The 17,897-nt window shown below is 35.0% G+C and overlaps 1 protein-coding gene across 7 annotated transcripts in view; it reads left to right on the top strand.

Moving 5' to 3' along the window:
- Positions 1-17,897, top strand: part of SUPT3H (SPT3 homolog, SAGA and STAGA complex component) — a 529,439-nt gene that overhangs the window by 261,711 nt on the left and 249,831 nt on the right. For all 7 annotated transcript variants that reach the window (XM_055329937.1, XM_055329935.1, XM_055329936.1 and 4 more), the window contains one exon: positions 15,534-15,618. In XM_055329937.1, the coding sequence (XP_055185912.1) occupies positions 15,534-15,618 (85 nt within the window). The remainder of the gene's footprint in view (positions 1-15,533; positions 15,619-17,897) is intronic.

The raw sequence follows: 17,897 nt of genomic DNA, 5'->3' as shown, positions 1-17,897 counted from the left end.
TGTGTTTATGATTGTCTGATTGCCTTAAATGACTGCTCGTGGTCAAACATCTGCACTTTTCCCCCCTTTGGACAGTGGGTAAATCAGTCTCAACAAATATTGGGTAAGAATGACATAAACAGTATGATGTCTGTGTTTGCATGTGCTGTCTAGTGCCAGGTTAGCTGACTAGAGTGTATGTTAGGGTTGTAGCCTGCTTTTCACTCTAATTCCAGTTAGGAGAAATTCCTGAGTATTATAGTAATACCTACCCTATAAAAAGTATAATCAAATAAGTAGTTTGAAGGGAAAAATGAAACTTTCTTTTGGGGACAGCAAGTCACCCAGGGCCTTCTTACACCAAGCAGTAGTCACACAGTGTCCATTCCAAAGTAATGTCAGTTACCTGAGTTAGAAAAATGTCCAAAAAACCCAGATGTAATAAAAAAAAAAAGTAACTAGCTCCCAAGACCACAGCAATTACTTAACCACAGCATCCAGAATAATTTAACCACATTAGAGTTTGTAGCCAGTGGTAAGTACTGAAAGCAACTCAGCATCCAAGAAGACACACACAGGGCAGTTAAGAAACATTTCTTTGTTCTTTTCCTTTATTTTTGGTTCTAGATACTTTATAAGCTGATCTGCTTATGGGTCTTGTGTTCTCCAGACTGGCCAGCCAGCTGTCTGTCACAGATTTTCACCAAAATTACCTCCTTGGTTTCTTTTTCATAATCTCTTCCCTACCACTGCTCCCTGCCCCCAGCTTTATTGAGACTAATTGACAAGTAAAGATGTAAGATATTTAAAGTATACAGTGTGATGACTTGATATACATATACATTGTGAAAACATCTTTTTAATTAAACAATTTGTTTAATTAAAATTTATTCAGTCCTGTCACTCTGTTCTTAATCAGGGCTTGAAAATCTGAAAACAAATATTTTAGATTCAAAAGTGGATCTTGTTAAATATACTGAAAAAGAATAATTTAAAATCCTGTGATAATATTCTTAAATACAAACACTAGCATTAGCGTTTTGGATTTTTTTTTCCAATTTCTTTAGGAGGCAGTGGAATGTTTCTTGGGAATTATTTCCACATTTAGGACCAGGAATAAGTTGTAGTCTTACTGCCCTTCCTCCAATTGGCTTTATTCTTTTAATTCATTCTGTTCTGCCCATTTAAAAAATGTATTTCTTCCTTCTTAGTTTCATTATTTTTACTAAATTTACTCAATTTAGTAAGATTTAATTTTCTTACAAAAGTGATGTTCTTCAAATATTTTTTAATAATTCCTAAATAAATTTTTATGATCTAAAGGTTAATAGCTGCTTTCATACACCAAAACTGAATATAAAAGCACCTTTATAATCAATCTAATCCAGCCCCCTTCTTTCATTGTTGGGGAAGTGAGGCATCTAGAAAAGTTACTTGGCCAAGATTACAGTATTTCTTTATAGCCAAGTGTCAGCTAGAACCAGGCCAGCTGTCAGACTCTCAGGCTAATTTCTTTTCATCATAACTAACTTCCTTTTCTTTGTAGCTGATGGCCAGGATGTAGTGGGACTTCTGCAATTATTGTAATTTTCTTAGTTTGATACTGGACACATGAACAGTGTTTTTCTGGTCTCACATCTCTGGCCCCTTGTTCAGCAGATACTGTTTCTTTTGTGTGTAGGCAGAGACTACAATGAGATTCAACTGGGTAGCTGTGTTTCATCCACTGACTGTCATAAACTTTGTCCTTAACTCCTTGAATGGAAAAGCGTTATCTCCAAATGACGGGATAGATTCCCCATGTGCTATTTGTTTCTTTATTTTGGGACTTGAGAACTGGAATAATTAGGGAAATTGAAAGTAAATATATAAGTTTATTCATTATTATTTTATTCTCTTAAAGAAACTTCTGGCTTGTCTTTTTTTTTTTTTTTAAGAAGCATTACATGACCCTTTAGTATTAATTAAGCTGATTTATTTGGTAGAGAATAACTTGGAAAATCCCTTAGTCCTAAGCAAACTGGAAATGTTGGTAATGCTTATAATACATATATTTTAATCAAAGCAAAAATGTTTTCCCATGTCAATAAATAATACTTATTTTTAAATTATCTTTTATTTTTACCTTCTTGAAATGTTTGCTTTATACTAATATATATATATATATATATATTTATTTATTTATTTATTTATTTATTTATTTATTTATTTATAAAACTTAAAAAGAAGTATTTTAGGGCAGCCCTGGTGGCTTAGCGGTTTAGCACCGCCTTCAGCCCAGAGCGTGATCCTGGAGACCCGGGATCGAGTCCCACATCAGGCTCCCTGCATGAAGCCTGCTTCTCCCTTTGCCTGTGTCTTTGCCTCTCTCTCTCTCTCTCTCTCTCTCTGTCTCCATGAATAAATAAATAAAATCTTTAAAAAAAAAAAAGAAGTATCTTATGTTGTATGTACTTGCTCAAAAAGTTTGTTTTTTCTTAGTTGAAACCATTAAAAGAATTTGGGGTTGATTGCCTTTCACTGTTGGGGGTAAATGGATATAAGGATTGTGGGCCTGTGAGTATAATCAGATATATACATCTACCTAGGATCTGGAGATTATCTATTTTATTTTACATGCTTTCTATTAATAGATTTTTTTTTTACTTTAATAGATGTCTAAAGGATAGCCCCCAATTGTAGACTGTGTTGGGCATACACATAACAAAAATACTGAAAGGCTGAGTGTTAAGTTCTGTTTCCTTTTGGAACAATGTCCCATGGTTTTGTTCAGCATATACTCTCCTGTGTCTGAGTATAAGTATACGTAATAAATAAGGAGTGTAACACTACCTCGTGAATAATCTTGCTTATTTCATACTTTCATTACACACTTGACAAGGGAATTGCAGAGCTACCTGCCCTCGTGCTCATTGAGGCATCAGATCCTGGAATTGAATCAAACCAGTCTTGTTTGGGCGAGAAGGTAGGCTGTAAGTGACTCTGCCACTATCATCATCAGGTGGAGTCCAGCAGGACTGCCCTGGACTTAAACTGCTTACTGTGACCATAGTTCTCAAAGTTACAGTTCTTCCTAAAATGGAGGCTGGTGTGTTATAGCAGTGAAGTTGTTGCAGGAGATCAGGACAGAGACAGCCTTTTTAGGACAGTTTCCTGGAAGCCGTTTAGTGGAAGCTGGCCTAGCAGTACTGGTGTCAGTAGAGGCAGCTAGGCAGTACATAAAGGAATGGAGTATCAGGCTCTATCTGTTGGAACTAGACCTGGGAAAGTCAGTCAAGAAATCAGTAGACAGCGAGATAGGTCTTTAATGGGAAAAAAAAAAAAAAAAAAAGTCAGAAGATTTTTTTAAGTGTCAGTTATTTGGACTTTGTCCTTAAGTAGATTAAAAATATTATATACAGGCCCATTGGCCTGCAATAAAGCTCTAGTAAGGTAAAAAAAAATATATATTATATACATTACAGAGCAAAAAGAGAAGTGATTATGGCTAGGCATAGTGGTTTTCATTTCTGTTTTCCGAAAATCACTAAGACAATGTCTAGCTTTCTGTGTGTGGGGAAAAAATTGGCAGAAGTAATGTGAGAAAAACTAGAATTAAAGCTGAAGTACTAACAACTTTGAAAATAAAATACTCATCAGATCCCATCCTTAGCTTTAGATACTTTACATATTTTAGGTAGTTTACATGTTTATGCTAATGAAGATTATTTTAAGTAGAAAATTTTTAACTTTTTTTGAGGTAAAATTTGGCAATTATTTGTACATTTTATATAAATTAATTCAAGAAGTGTTTTTAAAGTATTCTTTTTACCAGAGATGATGTTAATTGAATTTTTTGTGTTATCTTTGAGTACTTTGATAACTTTGTACTTTTTCTATAGTGAGATTGTAAGTAACTTAAATAATAGAAGGAAACTTTATTCATGCATTCCAAAGAATTAAATACCAAATATATATCAGTAAATGTAACAAGATTTTTGCCATTGTGGAGTTTACTCTCTAATGTGGGCTTTTTATTCCCTTTCTGTTTTGTTGGTTTGTTTGTTTGTCCTTGTACCAGTAACACACTATCTTAATTCTATAGCTTTATAATGAATCTGGTAGGACATATCCTTCCAATTCAAACGTGTCTTGACTATTCTTGGCTTTTGGCTCTTTCATATAAAGTTATAACCAAATTTCTTTTTAATTGCCTTTTCTGTCTTTGTTTTTTTCCCTAGCTTTATTGAGATATAATTGACATATAATATTGTGTAAGTTTGAGGGGTGCAACATGTTGATTTGATACACTTATTGTTGAAAAATGATTACCACCATAGGTTTAGCTAACACCTCCATTACATCACATAATTACCATCTTTTGTGGTAAGAACATTTAAGATTTACTCTCTTAGCAACTTTCCAGTGTAAAATACAATATTATTAACTATAATCACCATGCTGTATGTTACATCCTTAGAACTTATTCATCTTATAACTAGAAGTTTGTACCCTTTAGCAACATTTCCCCATTTCCCTCACCCCTGACCCCTGTAAACACCCCTCTTGCTATCTGCCTTTGTGTTGATGATGATATTTGTATATTGATCTTATATTTGAGAAGCATGCTAGTACCACCTCTTTATAAATTCAAATAATTTATTTCCCAATTATTTTTATTTTCTGTGTGGATTCTCGGATTAAATGTGAATAAGAGTGGTTTAGTTTATTCTTTTTCAGTCTTTATGTAGATTAAACCTTTTCTTGTCTTAATGTTCTAGCTACAGTCTTAAGTATTAAAAGTTTCTCCACTATCCAAAAGTAGAGTGTTCCTCTGAAACCTTCCTGAGCCAAAGTGGCGTAAAGTAAGACAATTACCATTAATTTATATGGAAAACTTTTTAAGTGTTCTCAGACCCAAAAATTAACCTTACTTATTAGACTTTTCTAATACCTTTGAACACATCTTACAAATGAATATACAAAGTAAGTCAAGATAAAGCACATATGCTTGTAGACATTCCAAGCAATAAGGCAGCCTGATGCTAAGATGCTGAGTATAGTTGCCAGGAAAGGAGCTTCATGGTACCATTCTCACTGCATAGGATGCACACTGCCTCTGTGACAGCTTGCTGTAAACCAAATGCTGGATATGATTTTTACTTTTCATCTTTTGTCCTAAAATCAAAAATCCTCTTTGGGCTTCTCTCAGTTAGCAAAAACAGGTACTAATATAGATCTTTTTTTATAAGCAAAGTGGTATAATATAAACTTTTGAAAAGCAGGTGATACTTGTATGAAAATTGGTTAATAGGAGTCTTTATACTGGTCTGAATTTCAAAGATTATGTATCTGCATATATTGTTTTCTATATGGTTTTTGGTAGATTCTCTTAGTCATATGAAATAACATGTCTTTTAGTTCAAGTTTACTAAAATTTTGGTCATAAATGGTGATTGAGGGATTTTCATTTATTGAAATGATCATATAATTTTTCTCTTTTCATATTTCAAGTAGTTAATTATTATTATTATCATTAATAGATTTATGTTCCACTCTTGCTTTCCTGGGTGTATTTTCCTGTTTCCAAAGAAACAGAACCAGTAGGTTAAGTGTATGTGTGTTTGCATATATGTGCATGAAAGTGATTTATTATAAGAAATTGGCTATACAGTTATGGAGGCTGAGAAGTCCTAAGATCTGCAGACCCAGGAGACTCAGGAGTGCCAGTGGTATAGTTCCAGTCCAAGTCCAAATAGCTGAGGAGCAAGAGAGCTGATGATATGAGTTACAATGTGAGTCCAAAGGCATGAGATCCAGAAAAGCCAGTGGTATAAGTTTTAGTTTCAGTAGAAAGCCTGGGAATTCCAAGATTCCAGTCTAAGGTGATTATATAGGATTGTCCTGGACTTACCTCCTTCCACGAACACATCAAATCTGCTAAGAAAAGTTCCCTTTGAACAAAATCCAGAAACCAGCTGAGCGCTCCTGTTTGTCAAGTAAGAAAAAAAATCTATATTAAACAAGCAGGAATGGGTGAGACATACTTGCCATAAATCCTGTCCTGGCACTGTGACATACAAGATAGGACCTCAGAGCTAGCTTCTCCCTGAGGAGCAAAGGATTTGGATCCAGTATCTAGTGCCCCAACTTTTAAGACTTCTACCTGAGGGGTAGGTTCCCACAACAACTAACTCAGAAAGCCAGTGGGGTTTTGTCCACAAGATGATAGCAAAAAAGGAACAGTTCATAACTGGATTGCCAGGACTCCCAAGGACTCTCCTTTGTTCTCCCCCTAGGGATCAGTTCAAAGGCAACAGATAGAAACGCCTATTTCCCAGCCTTTCCTTGAAAGGTGCCCATTTTCATTCTTAAAAGCTGCAGCCTGTGCTGCCAAGCATATATTACCAACTAATATTTGACAAGGGAGCCAAGGATACTAATGGAGAAAAGACAGTCTATTTTTCATAAATGGCACTGGGAAAATTGGTACACATGTAAAAGAATGAAACTTGACTCCTGGGACGCCTGGGTGGCTCAGCAGTTGAGTGTCTGCCTTTGGCTCAGGGCATGATCCTGGAGTCCTGGGATCGAGTCCCATGTTGGGCTCCCTGCATGGAGCCTGATTCTCCCTCTGCCTGTGTCTCTGCCTCTGTGTGTGTCTTTCATAAATAAATAAAATCTTAAAAAAAAAAAAAAAGAAACTTGACCCATCTTACAGTACTCACAAAAATTATGTGAACATGGACTATGGACTTAAATATAAGACCAAAAACTCCTTGAAGCAAACAGGAGAAAAACTTTTTGACATGGATCTTGGTAATAATTTCTTGGAAATCACACCTAAAGCACAGACAGTTAAAGTCAAAAATAAAAAAAAAATTGGACTATATCAAACTAAAAAGCTTCTGCACAGCAAAAGAAACAACCTGTGCAATGGGAAAAAATATTTGCAAATCCTACATCTGATAAGGGGTTACTATCTAAAGTATATAAAGAACTCCTACAACTCAATATCTAAAAAATAAATATTATGTTAAATGGGCAAAAGACCTGAATAAACATTTATCTAAAGAAGACATACAGATGGCCTACAGGTACAAGATGCTCACTAGTCATTAGGGAAATGTAAATCAAAACTACTATGAGGTATCACCTCGTGCCAGTTAAAATGACCCATCATCAAAAAGAGAGATACTCTTGTGTGGATGTGGAGAAATAGGAACCCTTATACACTGTTGGTGGGATTGCAAATTGTTACAGCCACTATGGAAAAAAGTTTGGAAGTTCTTCAAAAAATTAAAAATAGAAATACCATATGATTCAGCAATTTAGATATGTATCCAGAGGAAACAGAAACACTATGTTGAAAAAAATATCTGCACCCTTGTGTTCATAGCAGCATTATGTAAAATAGTTGAGACATGGAAACAATCAAACTGTGCATCAATGGGTAAATGAATAAAGATATGTTTATGTATATACACACATTGGAATATTATTCAACCATAAAAAATTAAATCCTACCATTTCTGACAACATGGATGGACCTAGAGGAACATTATGCTAAGTGAAATAAGTCAGAGAAAGGCAAATATTATGTGATCTCACTTATATGTGGAATTTACATCAGAAACAAAAGCAAGCAAACAAAAAAGCCCACCAAAGTCATTGAAAAAAGGATCAGATTTATACTTTCAGAGATCGGGGTGTGGGAGGGGGAATTGGAGGAAGAGGTCAAAGGGTACAAACTTCCAGTTATAATAAGTACTAGGAATGTTCTGTGCAACCTGATGATTTATAGTTAACATTACTGTGTGCTATATATGAAAGTTAAGAGAGTAGATTCCAAAAGTTCTCATCACAAAGAAATTTTTATTTTTTTCTCTCTTGTATCAGTGGGAGATGATGGATGTTAACGAAACCGTTTGCAATAATTTCACAATCCATTTAAGTCAAACCATCATGCCATACACCATAAACTTACACAGTGGTATATGTCAATTATTTCTCAATAAAAATGGGCAACAAAACCTGCAGTCTGAAGGCCAGGCTTCTCATTTAGTACATGTCTGCAGTATTCCTTCTTCCCCACTGTGGTCCACCAGTATCTCCATGAAAGGAGCTTATGCATACATCTAGTGATCCAACGTTTGTGACTGCCATCTAGAGTACAGCTGTGGTGGCCAGTGGGGCTTGCATTTCTGGGTCCCCCATAATAAAGTTTTTAATGGACTTTTCTCCCAGGGGTCAGCACAGAGATGGCAGTTAGAAATGCCCATTTCCAGTCTTTCATGAAAAGAGGCCTTATTTGCATATCTTAAAAACTGCTGATTAAGGCTTAAACTTCTAACTTGGCACATATTTAGGAGCTGATTGTGAACCTCCCCACAGACTGGGGAGACCTCTGCATTCTCCCTCTGATCAGTTCCATTTCAAGAGTATCACCCTAAAAAGGGCTTTTGCGGCTGCTGCCCAAGGGACACATCTCTTGATCTGGTAGTAGTGGCCAACAGATCTTGAGTTACAGTTCTCATGGGACTATAGCAAGCAAAGAAACACTTCTCAGCCAACTATTACTCCAGGGCTCAGCATAGAGAGAACAGAGAGAAACACTCCTCTCCTAGTCATTCCCTAGGGGAAGCCTGTTTCCATATTTTAGAAGATACTGCCTTGAGGTCCGAATCAGCCTAAGTGATGTGCTGACTGAGATCTTCTCCTGTGGAACACTGAGTACCCTCAGTTACTAGGATCTCTAAGAACAGAGAAGGTTAGATTTTGAGAGACAACCAAGAGTTAGGGCTCAATGATAAGGTTCATCTCCTATTTAAGACTGGGAGTGGTGGCTATTTTATCTAATGTACAGAAATCAACACAGAGAGTGAAGGGAAATGAGACGGAAAGAGATGTTCTGACCAGAAATATAAAACTAAAGGAACTGAGATAAGTAATTTACCCAATAAAGAGTTCAAAATAATGGTCAAAAGATGCTCACTGAAATCAAGAGAACAATGCATTAATAAAATGAGAATTTTAGCAAAGAGATAGAAAATATTTAAAAAGTACCAAGCAGAGATCACAGAGTTGAAGGATATAACAACTGAACTGAAAATTTCAAATTAACATCAGACTAGATGAAGCCTAAAAAAAGATCAAAGAACTTGAAGACAAAGCAGTGGAATTCATCTAATCAGAGAGGGGCAAAAAGACAAAAGAATGAAAAAGAGTAAAGATAGTTTAAGTAAAGATATCATCAATCAGACCAATATTTACACTATAAGGGTACCAGAAAGAAAAGAGAGAGAAAGGTTATTCGAAGCTTATAGAAAGCTTATTCGAAGAAATAATGGCTGAAAATTTTCATAACCAGGGAAAGAAACAAATATCCACATTCAGGATGTCCACAGAGTTCCAAATCAGATGAATACAAAGAGTTACACATAATTAAATTGTCAAAGGTTAAAGACAAGGAAAGAATCTTAAAAGCAACAAATCAACTTGTTATGTATGAAGGAACCCCTATAAGACCGTCAGCAAAGTTTTTCAGCAGAAACTTTACAGTTCCGAAAGAAGTGGCATGTTATATTCAAAGTCTGAAAGAGAACAATTGGCAACCAAGAATAGTCTACCTGGCAAAGTTGTCCTTAGGAATTGAAGGAGAAATAAAAGAATTTTTCAGACATACGAAAGTTGGAGGAGTTCATAACCACTAGACTAGCCTCATAAGAAATGTTCAAGGGACTCCTTTAAACTGAAATGAAAGAATACTAATTAGTAACAACAAAAATGAAAGTACAAATTCCACCAGTTAAATTAATAATAAATGTTTCAATGTTGGTGAGTAAATCATTCAGCCTAGTATGAAGGCTGAAGGACAAAAGTTGTAAAAATAAATGACAACTACAATAATTTGTTACTGATATACAAGATCAAAAGATACCTTGTGAAATTCAAAAGCCAGAATGGAGACGGGAGTAAACTATAAAAACCTGAGAAGCAGTAGAGCTGATGGTGTCGGAGTTCAAAGATAGTGTAAGACTGCTGTCCCAGTTTGAAGATAGGCAGAGGGAATGTTTCTCCCTTACTCTGCCTTTTGTTCTTTTCAGGCCTTCAATGGTGTGGATGAGGCTCACCCATGATGAAGAGGGAAATTTGCCTTAGGCAATTAATCTCATTCAGAGATACTTTCACAGGCGTATTCAGATCAATATTTAACCAAATATTTGGGCACCCCCATAGCCTAGTCAGTGTTAAGACCTAAAATTAATCACTACCCATGTCACCCTGACACCCATATGTATCTCCTTAAACTATTCTTAATCTCAAAGACAATAACAAGGTCATAATTTTGCCTAACTTCATACAATTATCCACTGTAGAACTGAAAATGCATTAATCCATTTCCCATGAGGTTAAGCCCTTGAGAGATATTTACATTTCTTAATATCCCTAACTTAAATACTATGATGTAAAATTAATAATTAAATTTTAGACTATTAATCTAATACATCTTACGTTACATGATAAGGGAATAAAAGAGGGAAGGAAATAACAGTACTTGCCTAATAGTCACACACACACAAACATATTTATAACAAAATAAGAAGGAAATATTCATGATGATGGCAGTCTTGTTTTTATTAGTGGGCATGTGGATAGCTGGTATTAGTAACTACCATTCTGTTTTCCCTTTGCCGTCAGCAAGCACCTCAGCTGGTTGTGGCTTTTTGCCTAATGGAATGACCCAAACCTTCATTCCTAAAGGATCTGAGCCATTAATAGCCTTTCCTGGTTAGGATTGTTGTAGTTTTCCATTGGCTTTAGTAACAGGGCATGGTAATACTAAGAGGTGGCCTCAGGGATCTTCTGTATTCCAGACATACTCTTCCTTACCTCCACTGTGGTGAACCAGTCCAGTCTCCACTTGATAGTCAACACCACTCACCCTAGCCAACACAGTAACTCCCTCTTTGCTTGTTGACTCAGAAGCATGAGGAATCCAAAGCGACTGAGTAGCAGTCTTAAAAGTTTCATTTCAATGGAATAATTGTTGTTTCAGTGGAATAAATGTGAAAACATTTCTCCCTCTGGAAAAGACTTGAAGGCTAGCAAATCATAAGGGCATGGGAACTGGAAGCAAAAATTTTGCTAGTGAGTCTTTAGGGGTAATAATGAGTGCTGCCACTACCATTCCACCCCTTGATTCCTGGATTTATGAATCCTATTTGTGGGAGAAATAGCACCATATATTGGATGTTGATTCACAGGATATATAAGTATTCTGGAAAACCTTGCCCCAGCACTACAAGGTATTGCCACCTCGTTGGCACTATAACTGGATTTTTGAAAGCCATTCCCACCATTCTATCAAACCAGCTACTTCATAATAGTGAGGAACACTTTAAGACTAGTGAATTCTTTGAGCATGGTACCAGGGTATCACTTCCTTTGCTGTGAAGTGGGTTTTTTTTAATCACAAACAATGCTGTATGGAATACCATGACAACGGATAGGCATTCTGTAAGTCCACAGATAGTAGTTTTGGTAGTGGCATTGCACATGGGGACAGCAAATCCATATCCAGAGTAAATGTCTATTTTAGTAAGAACCATACATACTCTGTCATTTTTATGATGGGATTGGTCTAATGCAATCAGCCTGTTGCAAGGAAGATGGCTGATCACCCTGGGGAATGGTGCCACTTTAGAAACAGTGTTGATCTTTGCTGCTGACAGATGGGCACTGAGCTGGGGCTATAACAATGATGGTATTGATTAGTGGAAATCCATGTTACTGGGCCCTGCATATCTTTCGTCCCTCCCACCGAGACGACTGTTGATGAGCCCATTGATGACAGGGTCATTGGTGAAAAAAAACTGCTAATATCCACTTGAGTATTAAAATTCTCCTTTGCGGGGCACCTGGGTGGCTCAGTGGTTGAGTGTCTGCCTTTGACTCAGGTTGTGATCCTGGGGTCCTGAGATTGAGCTCTGCATCAGGCTCCCTATGGGGAGCCTGCATCTCCCTCTGCCTGTGTCTCTGCCTCTCTCTGTGTCTGTCATGAATAAATAAATAAAATCTTTTTAAAAAAATTAAAAATAAGTGAAAAATAAAATTCTCTTTTCCTTGGGTTGCCCCTGACTATTCACATGAGACTCAGATATCCTTACTTTTTTCTCTTTCATTGCTATCTGCCCACCTACCTCTTCCCCAAATTTCCTTCTCATATTTTCTTATTTATGTTCCTTCCATGTCCCTTACCATTTATTCAGCCAACCATTGACCATAGCCTATGCTACCATTTGTCCTATTGAATAAAATGAGCAACTATGAAGACATCTGGATGACTCAGCAGTTGAGTGTCTGGCTTTGGCTCAGGGCGTGATCCTGGGGTCCTGGGATAGAGTCTTGCATCAGGCTCCCTTTGGGTATGTCTCTGCCTCTCTCTCTCTGTCTTTCATGAATAAATAAATAAAATCTCCCTCTGCGTATGTCTCTGCCTCTCTCTCTGTGTCTTTCATGAATAAATAAATAAAATCTTAAAAAAAAATAAAAAGAGCAACTAGGTGCACTACTAAAAGTTCTTCCCATTGGGAAGATTTCCCTTCACTACTGTCGAGTGATGTTCAAAAGGGGCTACAGTGCTCGGACTATTCACTTTTCCATGGTGCCTGCATCATTCAAGACCATATGAAACCCAGAACCTGAGTTTTCTCTTTTTCTATTAAATGATCTTAAGGAGCTCCCATGAGGTCATAGGTGCAAAGTAGGAGAGAAAATGAATTCTCCTGTATCTGATTTTTTGTTTTATTCAAGCATTTTAATTATGGGTTTTTTTCTGTTTATGTATGTGAATAAAAATTATGTGTAATTTTACTATCACTATCTTTTTCTAGTTTTGAAACCCAGGTAATACTAGCCTAAATAAATTACTTGGGGAGTATCTATCTTTCTGTATTCTCTTGAAAAGTGTCAAATTAGAATAATCTATTCTTTGCAATTTTGGTACAACATTACAGATGAGGTCAGGTTGTTTTGTTTTTGTTTATTTTGAGTTTTTTTGTGTTTTGGTTTTTTATTGCTGATTTAATTTCTTTCAAATTTATGGAACTATTCAGGTTTTTAGATTTTTTCTTAAGCCAGCTTTGGCCATTTGTATTTTTAAAGAAATTTATCCATTTCACTATAGTATCAACATATTTGGCTTAATATTTATCATGATGTTTTGTTATTACCTGTGATATAGGTAATTACCTTAGATCTGCTGTTCTAAACTCCTAATTATCTTTATAGCAGAATCTAGTCTGCTCCTTAATTTTTATTCATCCATATTAATTATTTGTAAAATATACATAACTTAAAATTTACCACTTTATTTTTAACTGTACGGTTCTCTGGCATTAAGTACATTCACAATATGGTGCTACCATCATCACTATTTATTGTTTAGATTTTTCTTATCATCCCAGACAAACTCTCTACACAGTAAGCAAAAACTCTGCAATCCCTTTGTGTCCTCTATTTGACTTTATATCTCTATAAGTTTTCTTATTCCAGATTTGTCATTTTTGTCTGGCTTATTTTAGTTAAGATAGTGTTTTTAAAGTTCATTGGTGTAGGAGCATCTATCAGATCTTCTTTCCTTTTTATTGCTGAATAATATTTTACATGCATATACTTGTTCATTCATTAATGGAGATTTTGGTTGTTGCTATTTTTTTGACAATTCTGAGTAATGTGACTATGATCATTGGTATACACACGCTTGTTTGAATCCCTGTTTTCAATTTTCAATTCTCTGGGGGATACATACCCAGGAGTAGAATTGCTAGGTCAAATCCTAATCCTATGTTTAACATTTTCCAGAACAACCCAACTGTTTTCCACAGGGCTATTCCATTTTGCATTCTCTCCAGCAATGTACAGTGTTTCCAATTTCTCTGTATCCTAGCCAGCATTATCCATTTTGTTGATAATAGCCATTCTTCTGGGTGTAAAGTAGCATATCAATTTGGTTTTGATTTGCATTTCTCTAATTACTAATGATATTGAGGATCTTTTCATTTGCTGTTGGCTATTTGTATATTTTCATTGGAGACCTATCTATTCAAATATATTGCCCATTTTAAAATTGGGGTATTTTTCTTCATTGTTGTATTTCAAGAGTTTTATAAATATATTCTGGTTATTTATCTGATACATGATTTTCAAATATTTATTCCCATTCCGTGGATTGTCTTTTCACTGTCTTGTCCTTTGATGTATAAAAGGTTTGTAACTGTGATGAATTCCAATATATTTATTTTTTCTTTTGTTGCCTGTAATTTCGGTGTCATAGTTAAGAAACCCTTGCCGAATCCAAGGTCATGAAGATCCCCCCCTGTTTTATTTTGAGAGTTTTATAGTTTTAGCTTTTTAATTTAGGTCTTTGATCTATTTTGAGTTTATTTTTTATATGGTACAAGGTAAGAGTCCAACTTCATTCTTTTGCATATGGATATCATATTTCTCTGCATCAGTTGTTGAAAAGATTGTCCTTTCCAAATTGGGTGTTCCTGGTACCATTATCAAAAATTTTTGTACATAATATAGGATTTTATTTATGGGCTCTCTATTGTATTCCATTTGTATCCTCATGCCAGCATTGCATTTTTTGTTCTTTCACTCATAGCCTTGGGTGAAATAGGCAAAGTGGCTTCTGTGGAGTATGTATTTGCTTAGATCGCCCATACCAGATATCACGGACTTCATATTTGGTTCCTCAAATGACCTTCCTTGCTTGGGGTCCCAGCATTCTTTGCTATATCTTGAATACAATTCTAGATGAAATCCAGATTATTGGCTACTATGAATATCTTGATGCCTTCAGAATAAAGTTTGGCTCGAGGGCTCTCTTATCCAGTGGAACTGTATTTTCTCATCTTGTCAGCCTTCTGTTTTATCTCCTATACTGCTGCTTAAAACAGGCTTTAAATGTAAGTTGTTAATATAGTATTGTGCATTTTCAAATGTTCTTTACCAGGAAGGGATTCTCTGCACATCTAGTCCACCATATGAAAGTTCAGAAAATCACTATCAAGATCAGTAAGCCTTTCTTGACAATCTGCTTGTCTATAATTACATATGATAAATTATGACATTTATATAAATTTTGCTAAGCAACTTTTCATTTTAATTATATTACTTGCTTGGTTACATTGCATGCTTTTATAATTTTCTAAACTGCTATTAATATGTTACTTTATTAGTACTTTGGACATGGTAACATGATTTTCTGACTGCCAATATTATGAAGTAGTTATTAATATTTTCCATTTGAAACAGTAAGTGCCCTTGATAATGACTGCAGAGATCAACAAATAGCATAGCTAACACTGCATTTTCTATGGAAATTGTAGCTTGTATGAGAGAGATACAATTCTGTCTATAGAAAATTGTACAACCGCTGTTATTTGAGGAATAATTTGTACTTCATGATTGTCCAATTATGATAATCAATATCTTTCACTTTTTACCTTTCTTAGTTTTGTAGCCTTTAATATTGGTATGTTTAATTTTTTTTTTTTTTTTGGCAGGTTTTCCTTAGGTGATGCTAGGAGGCCTCTTCATGAAACAGCAGTTTTGGTAGAAGATGTGGTACACACACAGTTAATTAATCTGGTAAGAGCATATAAACCTATTTGGTTTTTCTCCATTCTCTTATATTGTTTTTAAACACTTGTTTTTAAAGATTGTATTTACATTTGGAACTCTTTCTTTTGTCTGCTGGATTGAAGTGTAATTTACATAAAATTTTACCACTCTAATTCAGTGACTTTTGACAGTTGAATACTATCCTGTGACTATGAACACCATCATGATATAGAACATTTTCATCATCCATGGAAGTTCTCTTGTGCCCCTAGGAAGTTAGTCCTTTCCCCCCCCTCCCTGGCCTCTGGTAACACTGAATTGTTTTCTATCATTATATTAGTGCAGTTTTTCCAAAATACCTTTCAAAACTTTTCTGTGTTGTACTTTAGACTTTAGAAGAACTGCACAAATAGTACATAGAATTCTCAGATACTTTTATACTTTTCATCTTCCTCTGTTAACATCTTATCTAACCACAGTACAATCATCAAAACAGGAAATAACGTTGGTAAAGTACTTTTAATGAAATTACCGACCTTACTTAATTTCCATCAGTTTTCTTTCTAATGTTTCTTTCCTGTTCCAGGAGCCAATCTGGGGTAACACATTGTACTTAGCTGTCTTGTCTTTGTACTCAGCCCCTTTCTAGGTTAGTTCCATCTTTCCTTGTCTCATGGCCTTGACACCTTTTTAAACATACTAGACAGCTGTTCTATAGAATGAACGCTCTTCTTTTTTCAATCAGGCTGATGTTTTCTTATGATTAGAAGGTGGCTGTGAGTTTTTGCCAAGACTACCACAGAAGTGATGGGTCCTTCTCAGTGTATCAGACCAACACATGCACATTCTTGATGTTGTATTTGTCATTTTAACCTGATAATAGTTGCTTTAAGGTGGTATATATGCTGAAATTTTTCGCTATAATGAAGTTACAAGTTTTTTAAATTTTATTGTTAATAAATATCTTGGAGGTATTTTGTGACTCTGTAAATATTTTCCCTCTCTAAAAATTTATGCATATTTATTTTAGCATTCATCAGTGGATCTTGTCTGAGACCATTGTGACTATAGTATTTACCTAATAGTGATTTTCTATTTCCTGCTTTCCTTTTATATTTTTTAATTGCAAATATTCCTAATGGAATACCTATCCTTATCACCATTTATTTATTCAGTTTTTAATGTATATTTGTATGGACTAGTGTGTATTTAAATTTTATTCTTAGAATCATTATGCAGTAATATTATTATTTATTTGTGTTGGTCAACTTGTTATAGTGTTGGCCGTTAAGAACTCTTTCATGTCTATTTCCCATTTGTCCATCAGGGTTTTGATCCTATGTCCTATGTGTGTGTGTGTGTGTGTATATATATATATATATATATATATATATATATATCAGAGATATCATTCCTTTATAGTAATGATACAAATATAATTTTCTAGTGTGTGAATTATCTTTTGACTTTGTTTCTATGATTTAAATTTTTTAAGGATTTATTTTTATTTATTTGAGAGAGAGAGTGCATTCATGAGAGAGAGAACTCATGCATGCACAGAGGGAGAAGGAGAAGCAGACTCCCTGCTGAGCAGAGAGTCCGATAATGTAGGGCTCAGTCCCAGGATCCTGAGATCATGATCTGAGCTGACACTTAACTGAGTGAGCCACCCAGGTGCCCTTTTATGATTTTTTTTAGGTGTGCAAATATTTTTATTTTAACAGAGCCAAATATGTATGAACCTTTTAATGTCTTATGATTTTGAAACATAGTTAGACTTTCTTTATACTGAATTTGAAGAGGAATTCACCCATGCTGCCTTCTGAATGGTTTTATTTTTAACATTTAGATCCTTAATTCATTTGTAGTTTATTCTTGTTATCATGTGAGATGTGGATCTAATTTTACCTTTATGACTACCCAGTTATACCATCATCATTTATTAAAAAGTCCATACTTTCCCTAATGATTTGAAATGCCTCCTTTATCATATACTAAATAAACATTATTTGGGGTCCATTTATGATTTTATATTTATTACCAGTGCCTTATTTTTCTATACATATGATAATACATTTTATATAGGTGTATTGTAAAGATTGTTAGAACTAGACTCCTGGTAATTTTTCTTTCTTTGTGTTCCTGGTTATTCTCGTATGTATATTTTCTTATATGAATGTTAGTATAAGATTTTCTAGCTCTGTAAAATAGCTTTTTGGTATCTTTATTGCATGAATTTATAAATTAGTTTAGAGAGAACTACATCTTAAGATTGTTGACTCCATCTAAGAATAGGGAATGTCTTT

Source organism: Nyctereutes procyonoides, unplaced genomic scaffold (genome assembly GCF_905146905.1).
Source record: "Nyctereutes procyonoides isolate TBG_1078 unplaced genomic scaffold, NYPRO_anot_genome, whole genome shotgun sequence".
Taxonomy (NCBI): Eukaryota; Metazoa; Chordata; class Mammalia; order Carnivora; family Canidae; genus Nyctereutes; species Nyctereutes procyonoides.
This window is presented reverse-complemented; position numbering and strand designations above follow the sequence as displayed.